At 37.1% G+C, this 23,229-nt stretch overlaps 1 protein-coding gene across 3 annotated transcripts in view; it reads left to right on the top strand.

The window, feature by feature from the left end:
- The window catches only part of PSMD14 (proteasome 26S subunit, non-ATPase 14), a 48,969-nt gene that overhangs the window by 8,159 nt on the left and 17,581 nt on the right, over positions 1 to 23,229 (top strand). The window contains exons 3-7 of one of the 3 annotated variants that reach the window (XM_055718006.1): positions 31 to 83; positions 15,406 to 15,477; positions 15,791 to 15,910; positions 17,009 to 17,079; positions 18,045 to 18,195. In XM_055718006.1, coding sequence (XP_055573981.1) covers positions 36 to 83; positions 15,406 to 15,477; positions 15,791 to 15,910; positions 17,009 to 17,079; positions 18,045 to 18,195 — 462 coding nt within the window. In that variant the 5' untranslated portion in view covers positions 31 to 35. Of the gene's footprint in view, positions 1 to 28; positions 84 to 15,405; positions 15,478 to 15,790; positions 15,911 to 17,008; positions 17,080 to 18,044; positions 18,196 to 23,229 lie in introns of those variants that run through there. The other 2 variants (XM_027810590.2, XM_055718008.1) reach the window with 2 other exon arrangements.

The raw sequence follows: 23,229 nt of genomic DNA, 5'->3' as shown, positions 1-23,229 counted from the left end.
ACATTTTTCCTTTTGTTTCTGTTTTCCTAGAAATAATGGATAGACTTCTGCGACTTGGAGGAGGTATGCCTGGGCTGGGACAGGTTAGTATGTATATAACTTGTCAGTATCTTCTCTTTAATATTAAACAGTTCTAGAATATTCCTTTTATTATAGTTAAAAACAGCATCAAAAAAGAGAGTTCATAGTAATAATCTCTGATTCTAGAGATGCTATATAAGTTTATGCAAATCATTGTTGCAGCCTGACTGTTTGTTGTCAATATGAACTCTTGTGTTGCCACTGAGTTTACAGAATGTTTAGAAACTTTTCATTTGGTGTCTGAACATTTTAAGGTTTGGATTGAAAAGCAACGGAAACACAGAATAAAATCCAAAAATCAATTTTGAATAATACGAGTTTTCAGAACATGGAGATTGCTCTAAATGGGTGAGCGTACCCACCTGCTCCTTCATAAATGAAATGTTCCAGTCCTTGGATCACATTGCAATGGACATTATAAGGTCCTGAAGTATATGTAAATTTCAGGAGGTAGTTGAGTTGAATTTGTCACTTGCAGGTAGTTCTAGCACCTGTAATTGTGTATTTTGCTTTCTCATGTTCACTGTTGTCCTCACTTCTGTAACTCTGCTCACAGCAAAAAGGCCTCCCTGGTAGCTGTCCTGTTGCAGTGGGAGACCTACACACATTGTATGGCCTCTCCTACCACTAGAGCAAATCCTAGTGCTTTTTTCCTTGGCCAAGTGGTGTGGCCAGCAGTCTTCAAAAATAAAACCAAGCTGATCTTACTACGTTGTGCTGATTACTGTGGACACAAGGGGGGAAAAAATAATTGGGAACTTCTTTGTCTGAGGCTTGTAGGAAGGATTATTTCCTTAAGGAAATGGCTCCAGTGTAATTTCCTTTGCAGTCTTGGCTGGCTGCAGTAGCTGGCCTTTCTCTGCTTTCCTCATCTGTCTCTGGGGCTCTGTTCTAAATTGAGAATCCAGACTCTTGTTCTTCTGGAGAAACAAGTTCTGTTTGTCTCGGGCTTCATGAGGTGTGCAAGTTTGCTTCTGGGACGACTGAAGTTGCTAAACACACAGCTTCCTTTAGTTCGTTGTAGTGTGCTTGCGTCCAGTATTACTGAGAAAGGAGTGGTTTAATACTGAAGCATTTGGTGAAATATTCCAGGCTGATTTACAGCCTCTAGGTGTTTTGCCAAATAAGCTGTAACTTTTGGTGTATGATTTTTTTCCTTTTTATAGCTAAAATTCTATTCACGCTCTCTTAGTGAATCTTCAAGCAGCCCTCAGTTATTTTTAGTTTCACTTTCTTAAACAGTTATTTCTCTTCTTCCCCTGAGCTGCCAGCCTGCTTCATGACTCTTCATTTTTTAACATCTGCGCAGTCTAATCACTCAAGCTTTCACTTCTTAGTCCTCTCTGAACTTGACGCATATCAAAGCTGTTTTTCAAATTTACAGTTAACTCTCTCTGCTTTCTGAATTTCTCAGCTTTAACTTAAAGCTTGCTAGAAAATTGTGGCAGACAATAGAACATAACATTCAGAAGCAGCTTGCTGAACTTCTCTGGCAGCTTTGGCCTGCAAAGCTGCTTTGTGTTTGTTTAAATATGGAATTGTCTCTTAAATGAATTGATGAATATGTGTTGGATTTAAAAAAAAGGCAGAAAACTGAATTGCTCTTTATGCAAGTTGCTGCTTGCATTGGATATCTTGACTACTTTTGTAGCCTTTTGGTTTAATGAATCAATAGGAAGGCTTTTCAAAAAGAGTAATTTTATGTTCCCTAACATACGGTGTTACAATGGGCCTTGAAAGATCACTTTGTTCTGGATATCGATTGGTTGATAATGGAGTGTGAGGGATATTCCAGAGTGAATCAGATGGCTTTGAGGTAGAAGGAGGAAGTTGGGTGTTTCTTGGACATACTCTGTCCCACTGGAAAGTAAACAAAGTTATTGCCATTTGTTTGAACTAGAGTGTTTTAACCAACTGCACAAAGCTTTTTACTTTTCATATTGCTGTGTTACAGTTGTTCTGTCTTTGGAGGTTTTACGTTTAAGGTTGAACATAATAAAAACATCTGTTGAATGAGTCATTCTTGCTAACATAAGAATCATCTGTCTATAGTCTTGTAGAAAAAGAGAAGCATTTTCAAAATAATTTTATAACAGAATGTGGGGATTTTTTTTTCCTGTAGCTAAGGGTTTGTTTAGTAAGAGGACTGCATCACATAAGGTCTGCTAACAGTCTGTCTGATTTAACATCAGCAGAGGGCTACGAAGATGATTAGGGGGCTGGAGCATCTCCCTGCTGAGGAAAGGCTGAGGGAGCTGGGCCTGTTCAGTCTGGAGAAGAGAAGATGAGAGGGGATCTTATCAATGTAAACAAGCATCTTAAGGGCTAGTGTCAGGAGCATGGGGCCAGGCTCTTTCCAGTGGTGCCAAGCAACAGGACAAGAGGAAATGGACACCGTTCCATCTGGATATGAGGAAGAACTTCTTTACCTCAGGGGTGACAGAGCACTGGAACAGGCTGCCCAGAGAGGCTGTGGAGTCTCCTGCTCTGGAGACGCTCAAAACCTGCCTGGACACAAATCTGCAGCCTGCTGCAGGTGAACTTGCTTTATCAGGGGGTTGGACTAGGTGGTCTCCAGAGGTCCCTTCCAACCCTGATCATTCTGTAATGTTATGTTCAAGTAACAGCAAATGAGTTCCTGTTGGATCTCTGCCATGGAATTCTTTCTCATTGGCTTGCCTTGGCTTCTTCAACAGCAGTTACTCTGCTCTTTCCCCTTGGTAAAACCACCTCTTCTGATCATTATCTTGTTTATGTTCTTAATTTCCAAACTCAAATGTGTTGTCCCAAGTCCTCTTTGGATTCATGTTTTTACAATTTTAATTTCAAGTCTTTTGGTGTCTTGTATTCCACTTGAAAACTGCTTTCAGTGAATTTGTGTTTCTTCACTTTTCTTACTGCTTGCTCCATCAGCATGCTGCTGAGTGGCTGATTGGCCTTCAATGTTGAATTGTCAGAGGTGGTCAGTGCTAAATTCCATTGACGTTAAGCCTGTCTTCATATGGCTAATGAACTCTTTAAGGAGTTGATCTTTAATATTTCAACAATAAAAATTCCCTCCAGTGACCTGTGGCTCAAATTTTGAGCCTTTGTCTATCTAAAACTAAAAGAGAGGAAAAGGACTGTCTTCCTGGGCAGCAGGTGGACAGGAGAGGAGGAAGAGGATCTGATAGCTTTTGGCATCGCGTAAGCCGTGCACAGTATTTTCTGGCCATGAACTTGGTCATTAAGTTTGTATTGTTTGTATGGGAAGGTACCTGTGTTTAGTTTTGACCTTGATACTGTAAATAAGACCTTCTTTGCAACACTGCTTCATGCGGAAATCATTTGTCTTACATGCCTGATATAGTAGGCATTTGAATTTCTGCTCTTATGGTATACACATAAGGAAGAATGAGAGACTGAAGATTTTTTTTTTAAAAAAAAAAAGATGCAGGGGAACGGTTATAGTTTGAAAGTGTTGTGATGTCTCAAAATGTGTATTATTTTAATTTCCCTTCTGTAGTTCATAGGAGTTTGGATTTTGTCAATGCTCTGGTTTTTCTTCTCTTGTGTGGTCTCCTCTCTTCCTCCTCCTGCCCCTTGTTGTGTTGGATTTTTCTAGTTAGTAGCTTTCCTGGTTCATTCTTGTCCATCTCTCCCTGTTCACCCCCCTGGAATACTGCCTGCCGCAGAATTTCACTAGTGATTTAGTACTTCATTTTGCATTGTACATTTGCTGCAGACAACATAACAGGCTTTGTGAGGTGCGTAAAAGCATTCTACTTTTGTGGCAGGCAGGAATTTGGAGCAACACTCCTCTTCATTTTGTATGCTGAACTATTGTTTGCTAGTGAACTCGGTTCCACATATGCCTCTATTAGGCAATCCTACTGGATACTATTTAAGAATGTGAGCAAATTAAATGCTTTTTTAGCAGAGCTCTCTCCCCAGCACTTCCAGAACAGTAATCAAAGCTGTATGAGTTCTTGTCCATGCTAACACATCCTGTCTTATTTTTCTGAATCCAGATGTGATAGGAAGCAGTGAAATAATGATGCTTTTAAAATGGTGTTGAAATAATTTTTCATTGCTTGATGGATTTTTTAAATGTTCATTTACATTGCTGTGTTGGTGCAGACAACTGTTCTAGTGCAATAAATGGAAAATAGAACTGATCCTGTATTTCTGAATTAACATATTTGATGGCAGAGGGGAAGGAGAAAAAAAATCCAAATGGGAAGGGATGGAGAGACAGAGAAGTGACCTGTGTCTTAAAAGGAGTATTTACACCTTGACTTGGAATATAGAAAATACAAATGCAGAAAACTATTTTATTTGAATAATGGACTTGCCAATTAGCCATCAAGTGCTTCCATCTGTGAAATAGTTGATCAGATGGGTTAGCTGGGATGTTTCCAGATTAGGGCATTGTAAATGGCACTTGAAAACTGTCACTTTGATTATGAGGTTTCAAGCATTGCACTGCTTGATGTTGTGGAACCTTTTTCCCCCATATTATCATGGGTTTTTAGAACAAGCTGATCCCATTTACTAAATCTATGGCACTGTGGGAACTTGAGAGACCTGCCACTGATCCAAAGTTCTGTTTCATCTGTTGATCTAGCCAGGATGGTTATTAAAGAGCACTACTGGCTCAGTATTCTGTGGGGCTTCAGAATAAGAAGGGTCAGGTTCAGTATAGATCATTCCCAACTAACAATTAAATGCAAGTTTTGTTGAGTTACTTCATTAAGCTGAGGGGTCCCTTGAAGTAGATGTTCTAGCTGGCTAATCTACATCCGAGGATTCCCTATGTAAAAAACCAAAACAAACCTCAACAAAACCCCTCAAAAACAAAACAAACCCAGACACACACCTTTATCCACTACCACCACCATGACCCACCCACCCCCACCCCCCTCCCCCCCAAAAAAACCCCAAAAAACCAAACCCAACCCCAAAAACAACCAGAAAAAAACCCCAATACTGTAAAATCTTATTGAAAATTGTTTTGGTTAATTGATTCTTGAAACTGGCTGGGTTTTAGTTTGAAGGGTGCAAATGTGTTGTTTAACACAATGGAAGTGCTTTTTCCTTTGGAAGGCTGTGGAGTGTTTTGGTATCTTGGTGTCTGTTGCACCTGCATGACTTTTTCCTTCCTGTGTCTCCTGATGTATATGCTTTATGTGGCTGGAAGTCTGGTGATACACTATTGTTAGCTTCTCATGCGTATTTGAAGCTTCAGATGCTCCTTTTGAGAATACTCTGCCAGGAGAATAAATCTGAATTTTAGCTCCTTAAAATTGTGCATAATTTTTGTGCTCTTTGTTCTGAGACATTTTCCAGCAAAGTTCTCAAGTACTGAGAATGCTAGTATTTCTAAAATTCCAATATACCTCCCAGTAGGTAAGATGGTGTACAATTTAGGTGGGTTATTCCAGTTCTACTTTCCCCCCAGAGGCTATCAACCCATTTAAAGAGCAGAAAAACTTTCTCAGTGACATTTTTCATCCATTGAAAACATCCAACATCAGCTCCCATAAAAAGTTCAAAAGACTTTATTTATTGCCTGAGTTATCTCCTGTAGAAAGTCTGTGTCACTTTATATAGCCAAAATAGATGATTTTGTTTTAAGAAGCAAAAACCACCTTAGATATGGTAAATTGTGCTTGTTTACTTTCATTGTCTGGGATAAGTATTTTACGGCATTGGTTGGTGTTTTAATACAGGACTGTTCAGCTGATGGCTTCATATCAAATATAGGGCACCAGTATGGCCTGGGCCTGCTTACGCTGGAGATGGTGATAGCTCCATGGGTAGCACAGGCTTATTTGAAAGTTGTTGGGAGTTGCTAGAGGCTGGGTATAGTTTTCCTACATTTGAAACACAGTTGAGTGATTGTAATGTGATTTATATCCAAAAGTGCTAATGGGAGATGGAGGGAGAAACATGCTAGAAATTGTCATGTGACTGTACTTATAACACAAAGTATGCACTGTGTTCTAAAAGCTGCTTTAAAGTAAGGTGGGCTGTGCTACAGTCATATCTTAGGTATTAATCGAAAACAAACATAAAACTAAAAATAACCTGCCCCTGATAAGGACATTATCAGTTTCCTTTGATACACTGTTTTCCTATAAACTCTGGAGACCATTTTTAGCAGCCTCCTCTTGGCCTCGGATCTTAAACTTCCTTATTTCTAATAATTAGGCAATTAGCTTCTCTCTTCTCAATTTAATTGCCAGTGTAGTCCAGCCAACTTTCCCCAGAAGAGACAAAGGAGCTTGGACAAGGAAATGAGTGTAGCCATAATGAGGAAGAACAGGGGGGAAAAAAGACTAAACAAGAGCAGACATCTTTGTGCCTTCTGCATTACACCTCTTCACTTGTAATGATCCTTTCTGTAAGCAGGAGACAGCCTCCCCTTACAGCGATTGGTTTATTTCTCTTGGAAATTGTTTCTTCTTTCTGAAATCCCATGCTATTGAGTATGAAGTTGCAGGGCTACTATGCAGCACCTTTGAACAAAGGCCTCTGTGTTCTTCCTGCTGTGTAGAATAGTCCCCTTCAGATTTTCCTGAAAGTTTGAAGTTGTGTTCTTGCGGGGGGCGGGCGCTGCTGTTGTGGGGTTTTTTTTCGTTCGTTTCTTCAGAGTGTTAGGACAACAAACCTTCCTACATACTGCCACTGAGTCTCCCAGTTCACCTGCTTGGGTTCAGAGGACCAGCTCGTCACAACAGAGACCTATCTACCTATAGAACCCAGTGCATTCTTTCACATATTGAGTAATTCCCTTAACTGCTCTGCTGCACAGGGTGTACTTTAGGGTGACCTCAGACAGCACCTGCTGAAGGCTACCTTGCTCTCTTGGCAGAACTGTGTCTAGAATAAGGTAATTAAAAATCTGCATTAGAGCAAGACTTCTGGAGGCAGACAAAATCTACAAATGCCAACTCATTATCTGCTTTGAGGCTCTCATTTATAAATCCCAATACCTTCTGTAATGGTGATGGGAATAACCTGTTATCTATTCCTGGCTTCATTCTGGGGTGAAACTGACCGTTGTATTTCTTTTTTTCCAGTAGCTTGAGGTTGTGAAAAATAGTAGTTCTTTTCAAAAACATGTCTGATGTTACTGAGGATTTGTTTTATGTCCCTGATCTTACGGCTTTTTGCTCACTGTAACGCTGTCACAGAATCATAGAATTGTTTGGGTTGGAAGGGACCTTTAAAAGTCATCTAGTCCAGATTGTCCTTATGCTTGATAATAAGGAATATTAACTGCAGTGATGCAGCATACTTTCTGTTGCTTTTTTGTGTCTCAATGAATTTGTGGATTGTATGGGGTAAAGAGAGAGGAAGCACTAGAACCAGGAAAGATTAAACTTAAGTGGCTGTTTCATGCAGCAGTTGTTTGGAATGCTGCAGAAAGTCGTGACTATTGCAAATTACATATATCATCTTGATGCACATAATTTTATATCATGAATGCATGTTGATATTGGGTAATAAATACTTATTTCTAATACAAATTAGACAAGTAGAATGTCTTTCTGTGAAGTACATTGTAGTAAAATTAAGCTTATCTAACCGTAAAATAAATGCAACTAGCATCATTTGATGCCAAATCTTGGTAAATACTTTTTTTTTCTTAGTAAGTTTTAAGTCTCAGTCTTGAAGAATGGTTTTCAATGGTAGTATTGGAAAACAGGAGTGCTTTTTTTTTTTGTAAAAGACCTAATTGCCCCAAATTTTCAAAATTTTAAGGTGAGCAAAATGTTACATTCTACAGGTGTATGAGGCATTGTGCATATGCCCACATTAGTAGGTTACTATACCTCTTCCATGAACTGTTAGTGCAAAAGAGATTGCCAACAGATGGATAGGGTGGAAACATAAGCTAAACTTTGGTGGTTTCCTTTCTTTCTTTTTTTTCTTTGTTCAACTAAATTCTGGCCAGGTTCTCTTCAGAGTCTCCCAGTGAACTAGAGATTATTTTTGTTTGAAGTTTTGCTTAACTTAAAAAAACCCGAAACCCACAGAAACAAAAAACCTAAAGAAACAAAAATGGTAAGTAGTGAAGTTTTGACTCTTCACTGAAGAGTTGTTTGCCAACTGGTGTTCCCAACCCATTTAACCAACTACTCAAAGCCATGCAAAATTCTGTGTTCTGTAATTTTGGTTTTTGAAAAGGAGAGGAGATGGGAAATGTTATTTATTTCATGTCCATCTATATTACTGTTTGTGGAGTTCTGTTGTAAATGTGAACCTGGATAAACTTTTTTTAGGAGACAGGATTTTGTAAAATGTACTGAGGCAGGTTTTTATGTAGCCTGTTGAGGGTTTTTTTGCAGATACTTTTAATTTAAAGTAGGAATTGATGCCATAATGTTTCCCTAGTAGCCTTACTCCATTTTGGAGTCTGAGACTAAACATATTACTACAATTTTTATTTCATCTGACATATGGTGTAACAAGACAATGTGATCCTTTCAGAAATCTAGGCTGTTTGTTGAGACTTATGGTATTTTGTGGTCTGTTATGTATGCTTGATTATAATTGGTATAAAAATGGGCTTAAACGTATAAACTGTTTAGACATAATGCTAGCTTCAAAATATAATCCTGTTGATGTGGAGCTAACTGTAAAATTGTATGTGCACTGGCTTGAAAACTGCAATAAAATTTCAAATTGCTACTAATTAGTGTGTGATTCACAGTGCAAAGTAATATTTTTCCCTTTTTATGAAATCTGTGATTTTTTTCAATTTTTTTAATGAACTGCATGATTTTCTCTGTCATGACTGATCACATTAACTTCCTGTACTGTGGAAAATGCAATACATGGCTTCTGGTGCTTGTCATTACCATGTTGCTAGAACCATTGAGATCTGGGAATATGGCTTACTCCCTTTCCCACTCCCACTGATGAAATAAGAGTTGGTGTTTTCCATGAGTGTATCGTTTCAGCACAGGAAAAATTGCTCCACAGTCACAATTTTGTTTTGTTTTTAGCCTTGGCAATGTGTAAAAAGCACTGTGCCAATCTAAGAAATCTTCTATTCTTTATGTCAATATATTATCAGGTTATACCACTTACTGACAAAGGGTAAGTAGAGGAGAGCAGTGGTACTCTGAACTTGTAAGGTCTTTTTATAATCACCAGCACCTCTGCACACTTGCTTGAGTTTGTGTCCTCTCTGCAGGTTGTATTCTGTAATTTTTTTTCCCCCTCTCACCAAGCTATATGCTGTTGGATTTGTCTCCACAAAGTAGTATTTTTAAGCTCCCTTTAAGTGCCTGATCTTTCTAAATGTCCTATAGTATTGTAAATTATTATATTGCAATGACTGTCGTTGCATTTATACCCCATTTGCCTTTCTCCCCTGCCCCCCCCCCCCCCCCCCCCCCCCCCCCCCCCGTAAATGTGTTGATTATCTAAAGTGCTGTTTTGGAGGAGGTAGAGAAGGGAAGAAAAAGGGAGGGGAATACATTTTAAAAATAAAAAATAATGCAAGTGTTTTCTGTCTTGTTCTTTTTAGTTAATCTTTCTCAATTGTCTTTAAACACAACAGCTGAAAATATGTACTGAAAGGGTTAAGTCGGCATGAAAGAATTCATTTCCACTTTAATGACCTAGCCTTGCTGGGTTAGGACGATGGGGAACATGCTTCTGACTTGTACTCCTATTGCCAATTAACACCTCCTATAACAGGTTGCCTCAGCTAGTCATTGAAGCAGAGGCAGTAGAAATAGTTTACATGCAGCTTGTTTTTCACACTAGTTGTTTAATACTCACAAAATTAAACTATTAAAAGGTTCTTTCTTACCTTACTGGGAAAGAAATAAACACTATTGCAGTCAGTGTTTGCTTGTGTGTCCTATGTTCCCATTTAAATTATTTCAATTGCAAAAATGAAAAGTGGTAATGATTGTAGCACTTATCTTTTATACAGAAATACGTTGTTTGGTGCAATAAAGCTAAGATTTGCTCTACCACACTTTAGTTCATTGCCTTTTTTTATTACAGTTGCTACTGCAAAACTGAGTTTCTTTGTTGAAACAGCTATGATTTCAAAAATCATGTTTTGTGTTATAAGCCTGACACCAGAGCAGTGTTTAAGATCCATTTAAACAATAAAAGTGTATCCATTTGTGGAATATTTCTCAGTTGCTTGTGAAATTAGTCGAGTCCACTTTCTATACGTATTTGAATAAATGTAAAATAGTACAAATGAAGAGCAGTGCTCTAAAATGACACTTTAGTTCACATTTAATCAGCAGGTATTTTAATAACATAATAAAATTGGCTAAATAATTGATACCAGTTCACACTAAGAGAAAGGTGGAGTAATATACCTAAAAGTGTTAACAAATTTGCTAAAAGGCCTGAGTAGATAACACTTCAAGGTGTTAGTTTTTATCCTGTTAGAATGGCAAATGCCTTTAACACTTCGTCAACAAGGGCTGCCCAGGTAAAGGGCTGCTTTGTATCTTGGATCATCTCTCTAACTGCAACAGAAGTAATATCATGCATAATTTAATATCACAATGTTTTCTTCCGTTCATAACTTGAATGGGATTTTTCTACTACAAGTCTTACTGAAAAAAATCAAGCAAAAAAAAATGTATTTTAATAATGGTAACTTAATTTTCTCGATTAATGAAATAGAGATTCAGCCATTCAAAACAAAAAAAGTGGTTGGGTTATTACGAGATGGCTGGCCATGAGGCAGCTCATTTCACTGACTGACAGCATGTATAGTTGATTCAGATGAAATGTCAGTTTTCAGGAAGTAGCACAATAACAGTATTTTTTAGAACAGTTTTTGAATGTTCATGATTACTGGATCCCGCTTACGCAGGAATGTTTGGGAAAAAATGTTCAGTTTCCCAATCCCATTTTTCTCCAGTTCCCTAAGAAATGATTCAATAAAGCCGTGGGCAGGCAGAACGGAGGCAGTATTCACTGCTCGGCAGCAAGATGGACAGTCTTAGAAACCTCTGTGCAGTGGGAGAACTGTCTGACCTTCTTTGAATACCATAATGTAACCAAAAATACCAGCATATCTTTTGCATTGCAGATACAAATGCTTTCTTCTTTGGGTTTCTGACACCAGTTAATTTAATTTGGTACTCTGCTTCATGAGGATGGTGTTCCTTTGTTAAAGTTGGCAGGCACTGAAGTTTATGAACAGTGATAATAGCACATGCTGTGGAGGGTCAGTGTAAAATACTTTGCCTCCATGTAGAGATTAGCTAATAAAGTCTTTCTTCCTCTTTGCTTCATGAAAGAAATGCATAAAGTTCTGTGGAAGACTAGCAGAAACAGGCCAAAGAAATCCCCAAACATGTAACCCCATAGCTCCCACATACTGTGTAACTAGCACGCAGGAGCTGCGGCTGCCACTGCAAGGCTCTGTTAAGTTGTCTGTCATTTATGAAAAAGGAGGTGGTCAGAGATGGAGGTAAACTGGGTCCACTTTCCCAATGTCTTTTTTCAAATGGTGTTGTATAAAGTTGCCAAGTAAACTACTTGGAAGACACAAGATTTATTCTGTTGGTTTTACCTGTTAAATCTTCAAAAGTTTTAGGTTAAGGATTTGGTAAACTTTGAGTTTATAGTTTTCTGTAGAAAGATAAGTGTGTGCCTATAGTATTTTATAGTATATTTTAATAGTATTTTATAGTATTTTATCTCTGGTAGAAAAATAACATGAACCTAAATCAGTTGTGGATGTAGATTCTGGACAGGCTTTGACTTATGGATCCTTTTCTCCTCAAAACTCCTGAATTGGTACATCAGAATAATTTCAGAACTCTTGAGCAGTTCATTCTAATCCATGTTCAAAACAAAGGAAGGAATTTTAGCATGAGAATTAATACACATAATTGGTACAGTGCAATGACTTGTTTCTTTTTCTCATAATTTAGCTAGTAATTATAACCTATAAGGAGAACAGAGCAGACTGATAGGAGATGGTGAGATCTTCATGGAAGAAGTATCCGTGACTGAGGAGATACTTAGTATGTGCTGTATTTTATAGGAAGACTGAGAATTAATAAACCTATGCTATATTTGCATTGTTTACTGCCATTTGCTAGTATTTAAGAGTTCAGGTAAATTGATTAAACTGTGTTAAAAGTTAAAGATAATCTTTAATATTTTTACTGTCTCGGGCATGTGCTTAAACAATGAAGTTTGCAGCTAGTATCTTCTAATGCTCTAGTGTAGTCATACATATATATTTAAACTTGCATTTAGTATGCAAAATTATTCACGGTGAATACTTTGGCTTTAAAAAAAAAAGATGCTAAGCAAGTTGGTTTACACCAATGAAGCATTCCTTTCTGAATTAACATTTCCTATGAAACAATGAAAATGACTTGTTGGCTATGGGTCCTGGCAGCTGGCAGGAGAACTTTAATATAAGTTTTGAAAACAGAGACTGCTTTATCTTATAGAATGCCTAAGAGATTGATAAAGTATAATATTAAATATTCCATCTTCTGGACCGTCATAAAGGTAAATGAGCATTTGAAAGCTCCAAGAAATATAGAAATAATAAAAGGAAAGATTAGCAATGAGTACGGTAGGGTAACACCCTGCTTTAGTTCCTACTTTTGCTTAAACTAAAGGTAATTTAGTTGCATTGTTAGAGAAACAAAATGTAATTCTGTTTGTCCCTCCCTGTAAGTGTTGAATCTACTGACTGATTGTAAAATGGGAAAGGTTAATGAAGAATAAACTTACAAGTTGTGAACATAGGTGTCTACATGGGGGACAGAGATGTGATAAAAGTGTTGGCTGCAGGCAGGGTGTCACTGCGATCTGCCATCTTAATGGATGTTGGAGATTCCATGTAGGAGAGCCTATTCAGGAGCCATACCATAATCTGTGGAATAAACTCCAGTTCAAGCTCCTGATTTTTGAGAAGCTAGTCTCAATGAAACATCAACATTAGCCTGCCAGAAATCACAGAACTACTTATGCTAATTTGGGGGAGATTATTTTTTTTAATGCTATTCTTTATTTTAAAAAATACTGAGCAGTGTAGTGGGATGCTTGCTTACAGTGAAATGTTAAACAAAATGTGGGGCAAATGTAGAATATGTATGGTGGTAACAGCGTGGATGCTATGGTTCTTTCTGAAGCAGGTTACTGTGTGTGTACTTCTACTTCACTATAGACCCTCTCTGGTCTAGAACTGGTCGTAAATTGAAAGAGAGCTTTATGTATGGAGAAGTGGGTTGTTATCAAACTAAGAAGTTTTTTTAATTAAAACCCAACTCATCTGTGCTTTATTTTTAGCAGTGATTAAGTGGAAATACAAGTATTTGTGCTTTCCAAACTATTAAGATTTCTAAGTATAAAGAAGATTATTTAGAATAGACTTAAAGCAGGAGAGATACAGTTAAGAAGGTAAACTTAACATGTTTATGGATTAAAAAAACATAGTAACAGTATCAGAAAATGATTGGACATTTGACACTTTGTCATACAATTTAGTTGTAGTAAATTTGGAGTAAGTGATTCAGGTGCTCTGTGCATCTGGTTTGTGAAATGTTCTGAAGAACTGCTCGTAGAGTTTTCATCTTAAGTGTAGGGGTAACACTTCTCCACTGGACCATCTCACTGTTGGGCTGTGGCTAGTCAGGGAAATACTTGATGAAGAGGTGCGATTGATGAAAAATGGACATTCAGCAAGAATGTTATGGAAGGTGAAAAGTTAAACCTGCTGGAAGATTGCTGATGGGAAGGCCAAAGTGACAGAAGAATTAGCAATGAGTAGTAAAGTGAGGGACAACAAATACCAAGAGGTGATGGTCAGCAGTATCAGAGTTGGAAATAAAGTTTTCAGGGTGTTAGGAAGCAGCTGTGGTTGACACAGATCTGTGCATGTATGTGAGTTTCAAAATAAAAAGATTGAATTTAAAATACGAAGATTGATTCTGGAGCTAATAGAGAAGGAATTCATTGACATTGGGGGAAAAAAACCTCAGCTGGATTTTCTTACTGTCTTTAAAGTGTTCTGAAGACTAGATGATGTTTTTGTGTGTGTAAATGTAAAAGTATGCAGAAAGGACAGTTACTATTCAAATTCAACGTGCTGATTACTTAAGTTCCTGGTTTTATCTTCAGGAGGTGATGGCTTGTGTCAATTGGTATGTCTTTGTTTGATGTCATGTGGATGCATGTTGTACTGAATTTTACCACTCTAAATAGAAAAACTAAGAATTTACTCAAGATTTTTCTTTCTTTGCCCGATTTTGCTTACAACTGTAGAATCAAAGTTCTGAATATACAAAATGTTTGTGTAAAGGGACCATTTTTTCCCTCTCAACTTAATGTGGGGTATCTTTTTTTATCGTATTCCAGGGTTGCTTTGTTGTCCTTCTGAGTATACATCACTTAGTGCAGTAACCTTTTGTCTTTTCAGTGGAAATTTGTTGTATACAATTTGGTAATAAAGTAATGATTGTACTGTTAATTGGCTGTAATAAGGTATGCTGATACAGAATTCTGTATGTAAGAGCAATATGTCTCTTGTTCCTCGAGAAAGGGATGTTTAAGCTGCTGCCTCCTGTGTTTTTCATTTTCAACTGTACACAGAACCTGTTTCAACCAATCATTCACACCTGGGACAGTTGTGCTAATTTTTGAATAACTACTCATAAGGCAAAGAGCAAAGTATTTTGTTCACAGCTTTTCCACCTAGGGATCGGAGGTCCGTTTTTTCTCTCACTGTACCAGTGTATCTGCAAAGTACTCCCATAGCCTTTATCTGCAAGTCCTCTTTAGCTGAAAGCTGATGAAGCAAAGGGAAATTGCTGTTTGTGTTGGTGCCAGTTAATCATGCTAGCCCAGCAGCATTTACATTCACACCACTGCAAGAAACACATAGTTAATTGGAGAACTGGCCGTATTTTACAGCTGACGAAGGTTAGCATTGCAGCAAGGCTGACTAATGGGAACTTACCTGACTCTTAGCCTGCATGTCTTGTAGCAGGTTAGTACCCAGTGCACTACCTGCCAGTTTTTTATTTGACTGATTCTGGTAAGATTGCTCTTTAGATTGGTATGGTTTTGAGGTGGGTGGGGTAGACAGGGGGTGATGGCTAGGTGACTTGTATTACAGAGTAGTTTAGTGAAGGAAGGTGCTGTAAAGAAGTGTTTTGGTTTGCTTTTTTTGTTTGTTTGTTTATAAGAACTGCATCTAACACAAAGTCACAATTATATATGCATTTTTCTGTAAGTTTTGTAATGTGAAAAACAAAAGAAAATGTTTAGAAACAGCAGAATAACAATGGTAGAGAAAATAACTATTTATTCTTTTCATAGGGGCCACCAACAGATGCTCCTGCGGTCGATACAGCAGAACAGGTTTATATCTCTTCCCTTGCACTGCTGAAAGTAAGTGTTCTGTGTATACTGCATCTGTGTATAGTGCTGGAGAATAGAGCATCTGGCACCTATCCAAAGTTTATGACTCGTGCTGGTCAGACAAATTTTTAAAATAAATTGCTACTATTTGGAACGCTTAGAGTAAGAAACTTATTTTAATTACTCCTCTGGTTTTGGCTTCATTTTTACCATTTTATAGTTCCTTACCGTTTCCAAAAGTGCTGCAAGTTGCAAATTATTTATAGATCGACAAAGGCTGAAAGAACTATCCCAGGTCAAACTTGAACCTCAAACATACAGTGTCATTTGGTCTTAATTCCAGATGTTGAAGCATGGTCGTGCTGGTGTCCCAATGGAAGTTATGGGTCTGATGCTCGGGGAATTTGTTGATGATTACACTGTGAGAGTGATCGATGTTTTTGCAATGCCACAGTCGGGAACGGTGAGTTCTTTGCACCTAGACCTTGATAATTTTGTGTGCTGGTTTGTTTTTTTTCCTTATGGTAAACATTATTTAAAAGGTTTTCCTGCTTTACCTCGTTTATGCAATCTTAAGGTATAACCTACTAGGTATAATTCAAACATCTCTAATGGATTTAAGGGTTTCAGTGAAAAAAAAAAAGTTAAAAAGATTTTTTGTTTTATTTTGTTAGCAAACACTAGTATGTAAGTGTGTATATGAATATATGGAGATGTTATGTTTTTACGTAAGTATATATTGGTAAAACATCACTTACAAGACTTACATAAATTGATAACTTTCAAGAACTCATTTACTGTGAGCCAGGGGAAGGTTTCAAAATGTAAAAAAATTTGATGAGTGTATCATGCCCTCAATTGTGATGGTGCTATAGATATACTTCAAACTTGCTCTCTTTGACAGATCTTAACGGTGGCATGTCTCTTAAATGATGTTTTTGTGATGTGAAAAAAAAGTGTGTATTTTAATTTTGACTAAGAATATTCATGTTATGAAGAGATATTTTAAAGAGATGATGAGCCAATGGGTATAATTGGAATTTATGATGCTTTTTTTGTGCAGCTTGAATGGAATATTGTTCTCAAAATCAGCGCAGATCCCTTTCTAGCTCAGAGCTGCACATCAATGAAATAATTTAATTCTTTTGTCCTGAGTTTATTCTGTGCGTGTGCATAGTAGAAGTAGAATCTGCAAAAAGCCAGTATGTGATACTTATCTTGGATAAAACTTGTAGAGCTGAACTTGTGAGAAACAACAGACCAGAGTTTGCAGAACAAAAAGAGGAGGAAAAGATGAATTCCTATGCCTATTTAATCGTATTTAGTCATAGTAAAGCTAGCTTAAATAGCAATTCAGAAACTTATTTCAGCATTTTAAAAATCATATTGAAATACATTTATAAAAATTGTATTATACATTTAAAGGTGTTCTGTCAAGTAGTTCTAAAATAGTTGGGTTGCCCTTTTAAACAGAGCTTAATTTTTGTTTGTGGGAAGTAAGAAGTTAAAAAATAATATTGCTTTATGTACAACTACGACGGTTTTTGTCTGTTCTCATCAGGGTGTCAGTGTGGAGGCAGTTGATCCTGTATTTCAAGCAAAAATGTTGGATATGCTGAAACAGACGGGAAGGTAAGTCACCCTAAAGAGGGCCGACAGTAACAAGTACTCCCTGTATGTTGTTTAGAAGAAGCAGCTGGCTTTCCGCAGAACTAGTGATCTAGGGGCTATTAATAAAGCTTAAAAAGAAAAAATTGGCCCAGAAATCAGGTGAGTAGCATAGCATTTAATTCAGTCCACCTCATGCATTTCATTTGTCAGGAGATTGTCACATTAAACTTGCAGCTTTGATCATTGCACAGAAAAATTGGAATGCTGCTCTATTTAGTATAGGCAGTTACTAGACAGTACCTGCTTAAAAGATTCATTCTTTGGTTTCTTTTAATTTTAAAAAATGTATAAATTTGTAGCTTATTTATGAGCAATTTTAATGAAAAGAAAGGGAAAAAAATTTTGTAAAAGATCCTAGTATTTAAAAAAAAATTTATTTCACTCCTACCTCTCAACAGTTGTCATCTGCTTGCTCAAATTCTTTTACTGTGGGAAAAACTTCAAAATTAATGTTAGCAAAAGGCTCAGCAGCTGAACAGAATAGTGCAAATTGCTTTTTGACTGAGTTCCTAGTTCTGCTGCTGGTTTAATTGATATTTAATCCTTTCCCACTGTTGGTTCCCGTTGTCCATATCTGAAATGGACTTTCTGCCGTGAAAATTCAACCCTCGACGCCAAAGGAGTTAAAGAGTAGATATTTACTCAAGTGCTGAAAGGGTAAAAACTGGTTCAGGGAAGGTGTGGTAACAGGGTGAAAAACTGAAAGCATGATCTACCACTGCTAATGTGCATCCCTTAATGATAGCCCTCTTTTGTCGCATTTATTCATGTCCATGTTTTCACCATACTATGGTGAGCAATTTAAATATTTCTGATGGTGTTTTTTTCACAGCTCATCCTAATTTATGCCCTGATACATTACTATTTCTTCTTGCGTTACGTGTTTTTATTTTTAACATAAAATCTCAATGTCCTCTTTGTTTCAGACCTGAGATGGTAGTTGGTTGGTATCACAGTCACCCTGGCTTTGGCTGTTGGTTGTCTGGTGTAGATATCAATACTCAGCAGAGCTTTGAAGCCTTATCAGAAAGAGCTGTTGCTGTGGTGGTGGATCCCATTCAGAGTGTAAAAGGAAAGGTATAGTAGGCTTCCTTTTTTTTTTTTTTAGGTACTTCGTAAGATTTATTGTAGAAGCACTGTAAATATCTGTAAGTTCTTCATTTCTGGAGGCCCATTCTGCATTAAGAAATAAATTTTAAAATTCTCATCGGAAACAAAAAGATCATTTTTAGTTTGTTCTGCATCTTGCATCAGTAGTCCTTAAACAGGCTGGAAGTCTTTGATATTGTCAGTACACTTAACCAATCATAATCCTCCCTTAATATTCTGCTATTCAGGTGTCACTCAACATGTTGGCAACTAATAATCCAAGTATACATTGTTTCAGATATTACATTTTAGCCACAAAATCTAAGATCAATTACTAACAGATTGGAATAGGTTCAGCCCCTTAACGTGGGTACTAACTGAGAAGGCATTGATTTATAGGCGTTGCATATGATGGCTTTTAGTATCATTTCTATTCCAAATGTTTTGGGCAATAAAACTTTACAGAAGACTTGGTATTAAGCGTTTGAGTTTGAGAAGGGTGCAGATAAATGATTAAGTATGTTAAATGATTATGAAAGGAGATTAACTTGCAAAGCATATTGGGTTATAGTTGTCCTTTGTTGAAATCTCTTTTGTTCTTGTTTAGTTCTCTTTTTATTTCTTTCTAGCCCCATATGCCATTTTCCTATTTCCTGCCTCATGACAGCAGGGAGCAGCTCTATTATCACCTTCACAGAGCTGTCTGCAAATGTGAGAGGCAATTCGATTTTGCTCAACCACAGGGAGAGTGGATTAGAAAAACTACAGAACGTACAGAAATTGGCTAGGTGGTTTACTGCTTTAAAATACTGCTGAGGTGTTTTGTTTGAGCATGCACTCCCATTGTATTGTAGAATAATTATTGAAATGCGTCATGGTATATATGGATGATATTAATGTAAATTTATAAATATTTAAAAAGTAAGTGTTCATCTTCTGTAAAGCTGTTGTATCCTATATCCTGTTAGACAGATCGTAATAAAGCAACCAAGCAATTCCACGAAGGGTTCCCTTAATTTCATAATAGAATATTCTGAAGCCACAGTTGCGTTTTCAGTTGTTGGTTTTTTTTTTTTAATTCTGATTTTATAGCAAATTTGTTTATGTGACAGGCAATTGAAAAATTAATAGGTTCTGATTGTTAGGCAGCTATTAGACATCTGAATCAATTTTGCTCTCTTTTAAATTGCATAAAGAGTAGAAGAAAATCTAGGTAGTTTTTTTTGGGGGGGGAAATGATGCAGTAGAATATTTCATTACTCCTGACTTATTTTTTCTAGAACTTTCTCTTTTTGCTATTTCTTTTTTTCCCACTCCAATAGAAATGTTGAAATAGGATTCTTTTTATTTTGTCAAAATACAATTTTGTAGGCTATACTAGTAATTAACAGAGACCTCACTAGCAATTAAATCTGTTAAGGAGAAAAGCCTCCCAGTAAATTACACTACTGTTATACCATGCTTGCTCACTAAGTGCCTTTTTTTTTAAAAAAAAATAATATTATTTTTGCGGCTGTTGTTTGACACAGATGTCATCTTTGAGGGTCTTTGTTCTCTTCAAGAAAATAATCTTTGGCATATTTATTTTGAATGTGAATAAATTTTTGTCCATCTAAACATTTGTCAATTACAGCTCTTCTTATGGCATTGCTGCCAGTACTTGAGATCACTGGAAGTCTTGTAATGTTTGTTTTTCATACATGTCTAGCTGCTACAGTCAGATTAAATTACATTCTCAAGTTTCACATTAAAAAAAAGTTTACATCTGTCATGTTTCTGGCAAGTGCATTCTTAAAAGCTTAGAAATAGAAAGAATCCCCCGAATTCTGAATTCCACTTCTAATTAAGTTATTGTCTTTGAGGATGAGATTGGGCTATGGAATGTGTGTGATTGTTATGATCCTGGTTGGCAAGATCACTTGTATTAAAAGGCATTTTGATTTTAGATGAACTGAGAACAGACGTATTAGAGCTCAGGGGGATTTCTTAGGTGAGCTTTGACTGCTTCACGTGCATGGCTGTCTTAGTATGGTGTCCAGTGCCTCTTCCTATGTTAGACAGCTTAAGCTAAGCCTGTTTCAGGGAGCTTGCTTTTTCTCAGCACCAGCAAAAGAACTACTTGTAGAGGTAATTTTGCTGATGTAACGGCCAGTGTACTGGTGGGCTTCTGCTTGTGTATGTAGTAATGTGCGTCCAAGATCATTATGCATTATACCTTTTTACTAGCATAACTGTCTGGCAAAAAATTGTAGTGAACATGTGGCATAGAAGATTTTAATGTGGTGTGTTTAGACTGAGATTAGATGTATTTAACAACAAAGTCCAAAATAACACATTAGCTAATTTTCAACCTGCCTCAGGGTGGGTCTGTGCCCATACAAATTGCTGTGGCTTATAGGCGGTGAAGCAGTCATGGTTGTGCTAGTGAAGAACAACTGGGGCAGAGGTTATTTTCTTGTGTCAGGAAGTTGAAATGAATCCTGATGAGGAGGCTTAGGTTCACCTGGGCTAGCTAAAGCATTAAAAAGCACTTTGCCCTGTCACTGGTAGTAAGCAAAAACTTGTTAACTTCTTTGTTAGCTGGCCTCATCTGGATACACATGTTCCAAACACCTAATTGAATGGGGAAGTATAATTGCGATTTAAAGATAAGAACACATATAATTCTCACCAGTTTAAAAAAAATAATAATGTCTTCTTAAAGCCAATGAGGAAAAATAAAAAGCCATATAAAATCCTTATTTAAAATAAAACTCTCATATAGATCTGTGGATTAAATGCCAACTGCTTTAACGACCATTTTAGGACTGGGATATTATAAATATAGTAGGGCACATGAAGGACAAGTAATTCTAAATACTGATCTTATTACTTTACATACATATTCTTGCACATGCCGTATGCTTTCTCATGACTCTGTACCGTATATAGCGATTTTTAGGCTCATAATGTTCTGGCTGCCTGTAAAACAAACCCCCCAACAGATCAGTGAATTTTAACTGAAGGTTAATGTTATCAGAACCCAGAGAGAAAAGGTTTTGTTTTGGCTTTTCTGTGAATGAAGTCAAAGTAAACATGCTGAAATATGGCCAGTGGAGCAACTTGGCTAGTTGTTGCTTCATCTTGTAAGTTTATTACTTAGTAATAAACCTTTCTTTTACCCCCTCCAGTTTTCCAGTCTGTGCAATGGGAGTTGTAATATATATTTAGACTAGTCCACGGAAGCAGTAATTTCATTAAAGATCTGGAATAAAGCTAAATATTGACATTTCATATTTATTTCCAACATATATTTTGAAATGGCTCCACAGAGAACTGTATACCTTTGCCAAATGTTAAAAATAAAATTTTTTTTGGACCTTAACTTAGCAGCTGTTCCTCACCTCTTAAGGAAAAGATAACTACACTAAACCCATTGTAACATAGTATCTTTAACTTCACAAGCATTAACTTGCTGTGTTGCACTCGTATATATTAAATCAAGGAAAAAATGCTGTTTTCCTTTTTGACTTGTTCTAAACTTTAAATTTTTATTATAATAAATTCACCATTTAAAATGGTGTTTCTGAGGCAGTTCATTGGTTTCCCTTGATTAATAATTGGATATATATAATAAGGATCAGTAAAATATCCAAAATTGTCAGAAGTCCATTTTGTACATCTTAGAAGTTTGTTGGTGCCTGTGGTGTTTAGTAGGATATGTAGCAAAATCTCTTATTCATTCACACAGCAAAATTTCATGTTGTTATATCATAATTCTTCCTAGCATGGCACTGTCAGAAGTATTTGTAGGAAGATCTGTTGGTTTATGACAAAAATCTTTTGTTTTCATTGTTTGCTGAGAAAAAGACTTGTCTTTGCAATAACTTTTTATAAATTCTACTTTGCATGTTAATCACTTCCTGACAGATAAAAACAAATACGATATGCATCCTAATCTTGTGCTTAAACCATATCCCGCCACCTTCATGAAGGAGGTTTTTGCTATGGTATTATATCCTTATCTTAATCTGATTCAAAGAGTACAAGGAGGAAAAAAACATGTTCATTCGAGTAGCCAGGTAAGTCAAAAAAATTCCAGTTGTAAATGGCCTCAGGAGATCGCCTAGTTCAACTGTGTGCAGAGCACAGCGTCAGCATTGGGTTCAGACCAGCTTGCTTAGGGTTTTGTCCACTTGAGTCTTGAGATGCAACAACCTCATGGGCATTCCTGTTCCAATACTTTATTATTCTTGCCGGTTGGTTGACGGTTATTTTTTTCCTCTTGTGTACAGTCAGCAGCTCCCCATTTCATTTAATTACTCCTGCCACATACATCATTGAAGAACTTTGTTCTGTGGTCCAAGTAACCTTTTCTGGAATTGGAAGGTTTGATACTTCAAAGAGTAGCCAGAATGAGGGCTTGTAGTCTAAAACCATTTTGTTCAAGCAGTTTCTTTTCAGTGGAAGTCGTAAATTGCTTTCTTGTGTTCGATTTATGAAATCTTTAGAATTTTATTCTAAAAGAAGTAACAAATGTGGTGAACTTTATCATTTGTTCTTTTACTCGTTTTTAAAGTGTGGGGAAAAAAATCTTAATCATGTTCTTAGAAGTCCCAAAGAGAAGCAGTTATACCAGGCGGCCTCAAACTTTTTAAACAGGGGGCCGGCACACAGATGCAGTGGCAGGCAGTCATCTGCGGCTGCTCGGTTTCCCCCCGCAACCCCCAGTGGGGGGTTCTGTGAATACCGGGGGACGGATTGAGGACCCTGGGGGGCCGTATCCGGCCTGTGGGCTGTAGTTTGAGGACCCCTGAGTTATACTGTATGTTTGGGGGTGGGTGGGCTGGGGTAAATACTATTTGTCCTAAAATAGCTATTATCTGGAGACAGAGAGAGAGAAAGATGCTGGTATTATCCTCCTTGTACAAATAGAGAGCTGAGCTGAGTTGCTGCTGAAGTTATATAGCAGGGTTGTGTCTGTCCAAAGCCAAGGTCATCCTGAGCAAGGTGAAAGTCTCAAAGTCCTTTTGAGCTGTTAAC

The sequence above is a fragment of the Falco cherrug genome, chromosome 8 (assembly GCF_023634085.1).
Source record: "Falco cherrug isolate bFalChe1 chromosome 8, bFalChe1.pri, whole genome shotgun sequence".
In the NCBI taxonomy this organism is placed as follows: domain Eukaryota; kingdom Metazoa; phylum Chordata; class Aves; order Falconiformes; family Falconidae; genus Falco; species Falco cherrug.
Note: the sequence above shows the minus strand (reverse complement) of the source record. Positions and strands in the feature narration are given on the sequence as shown.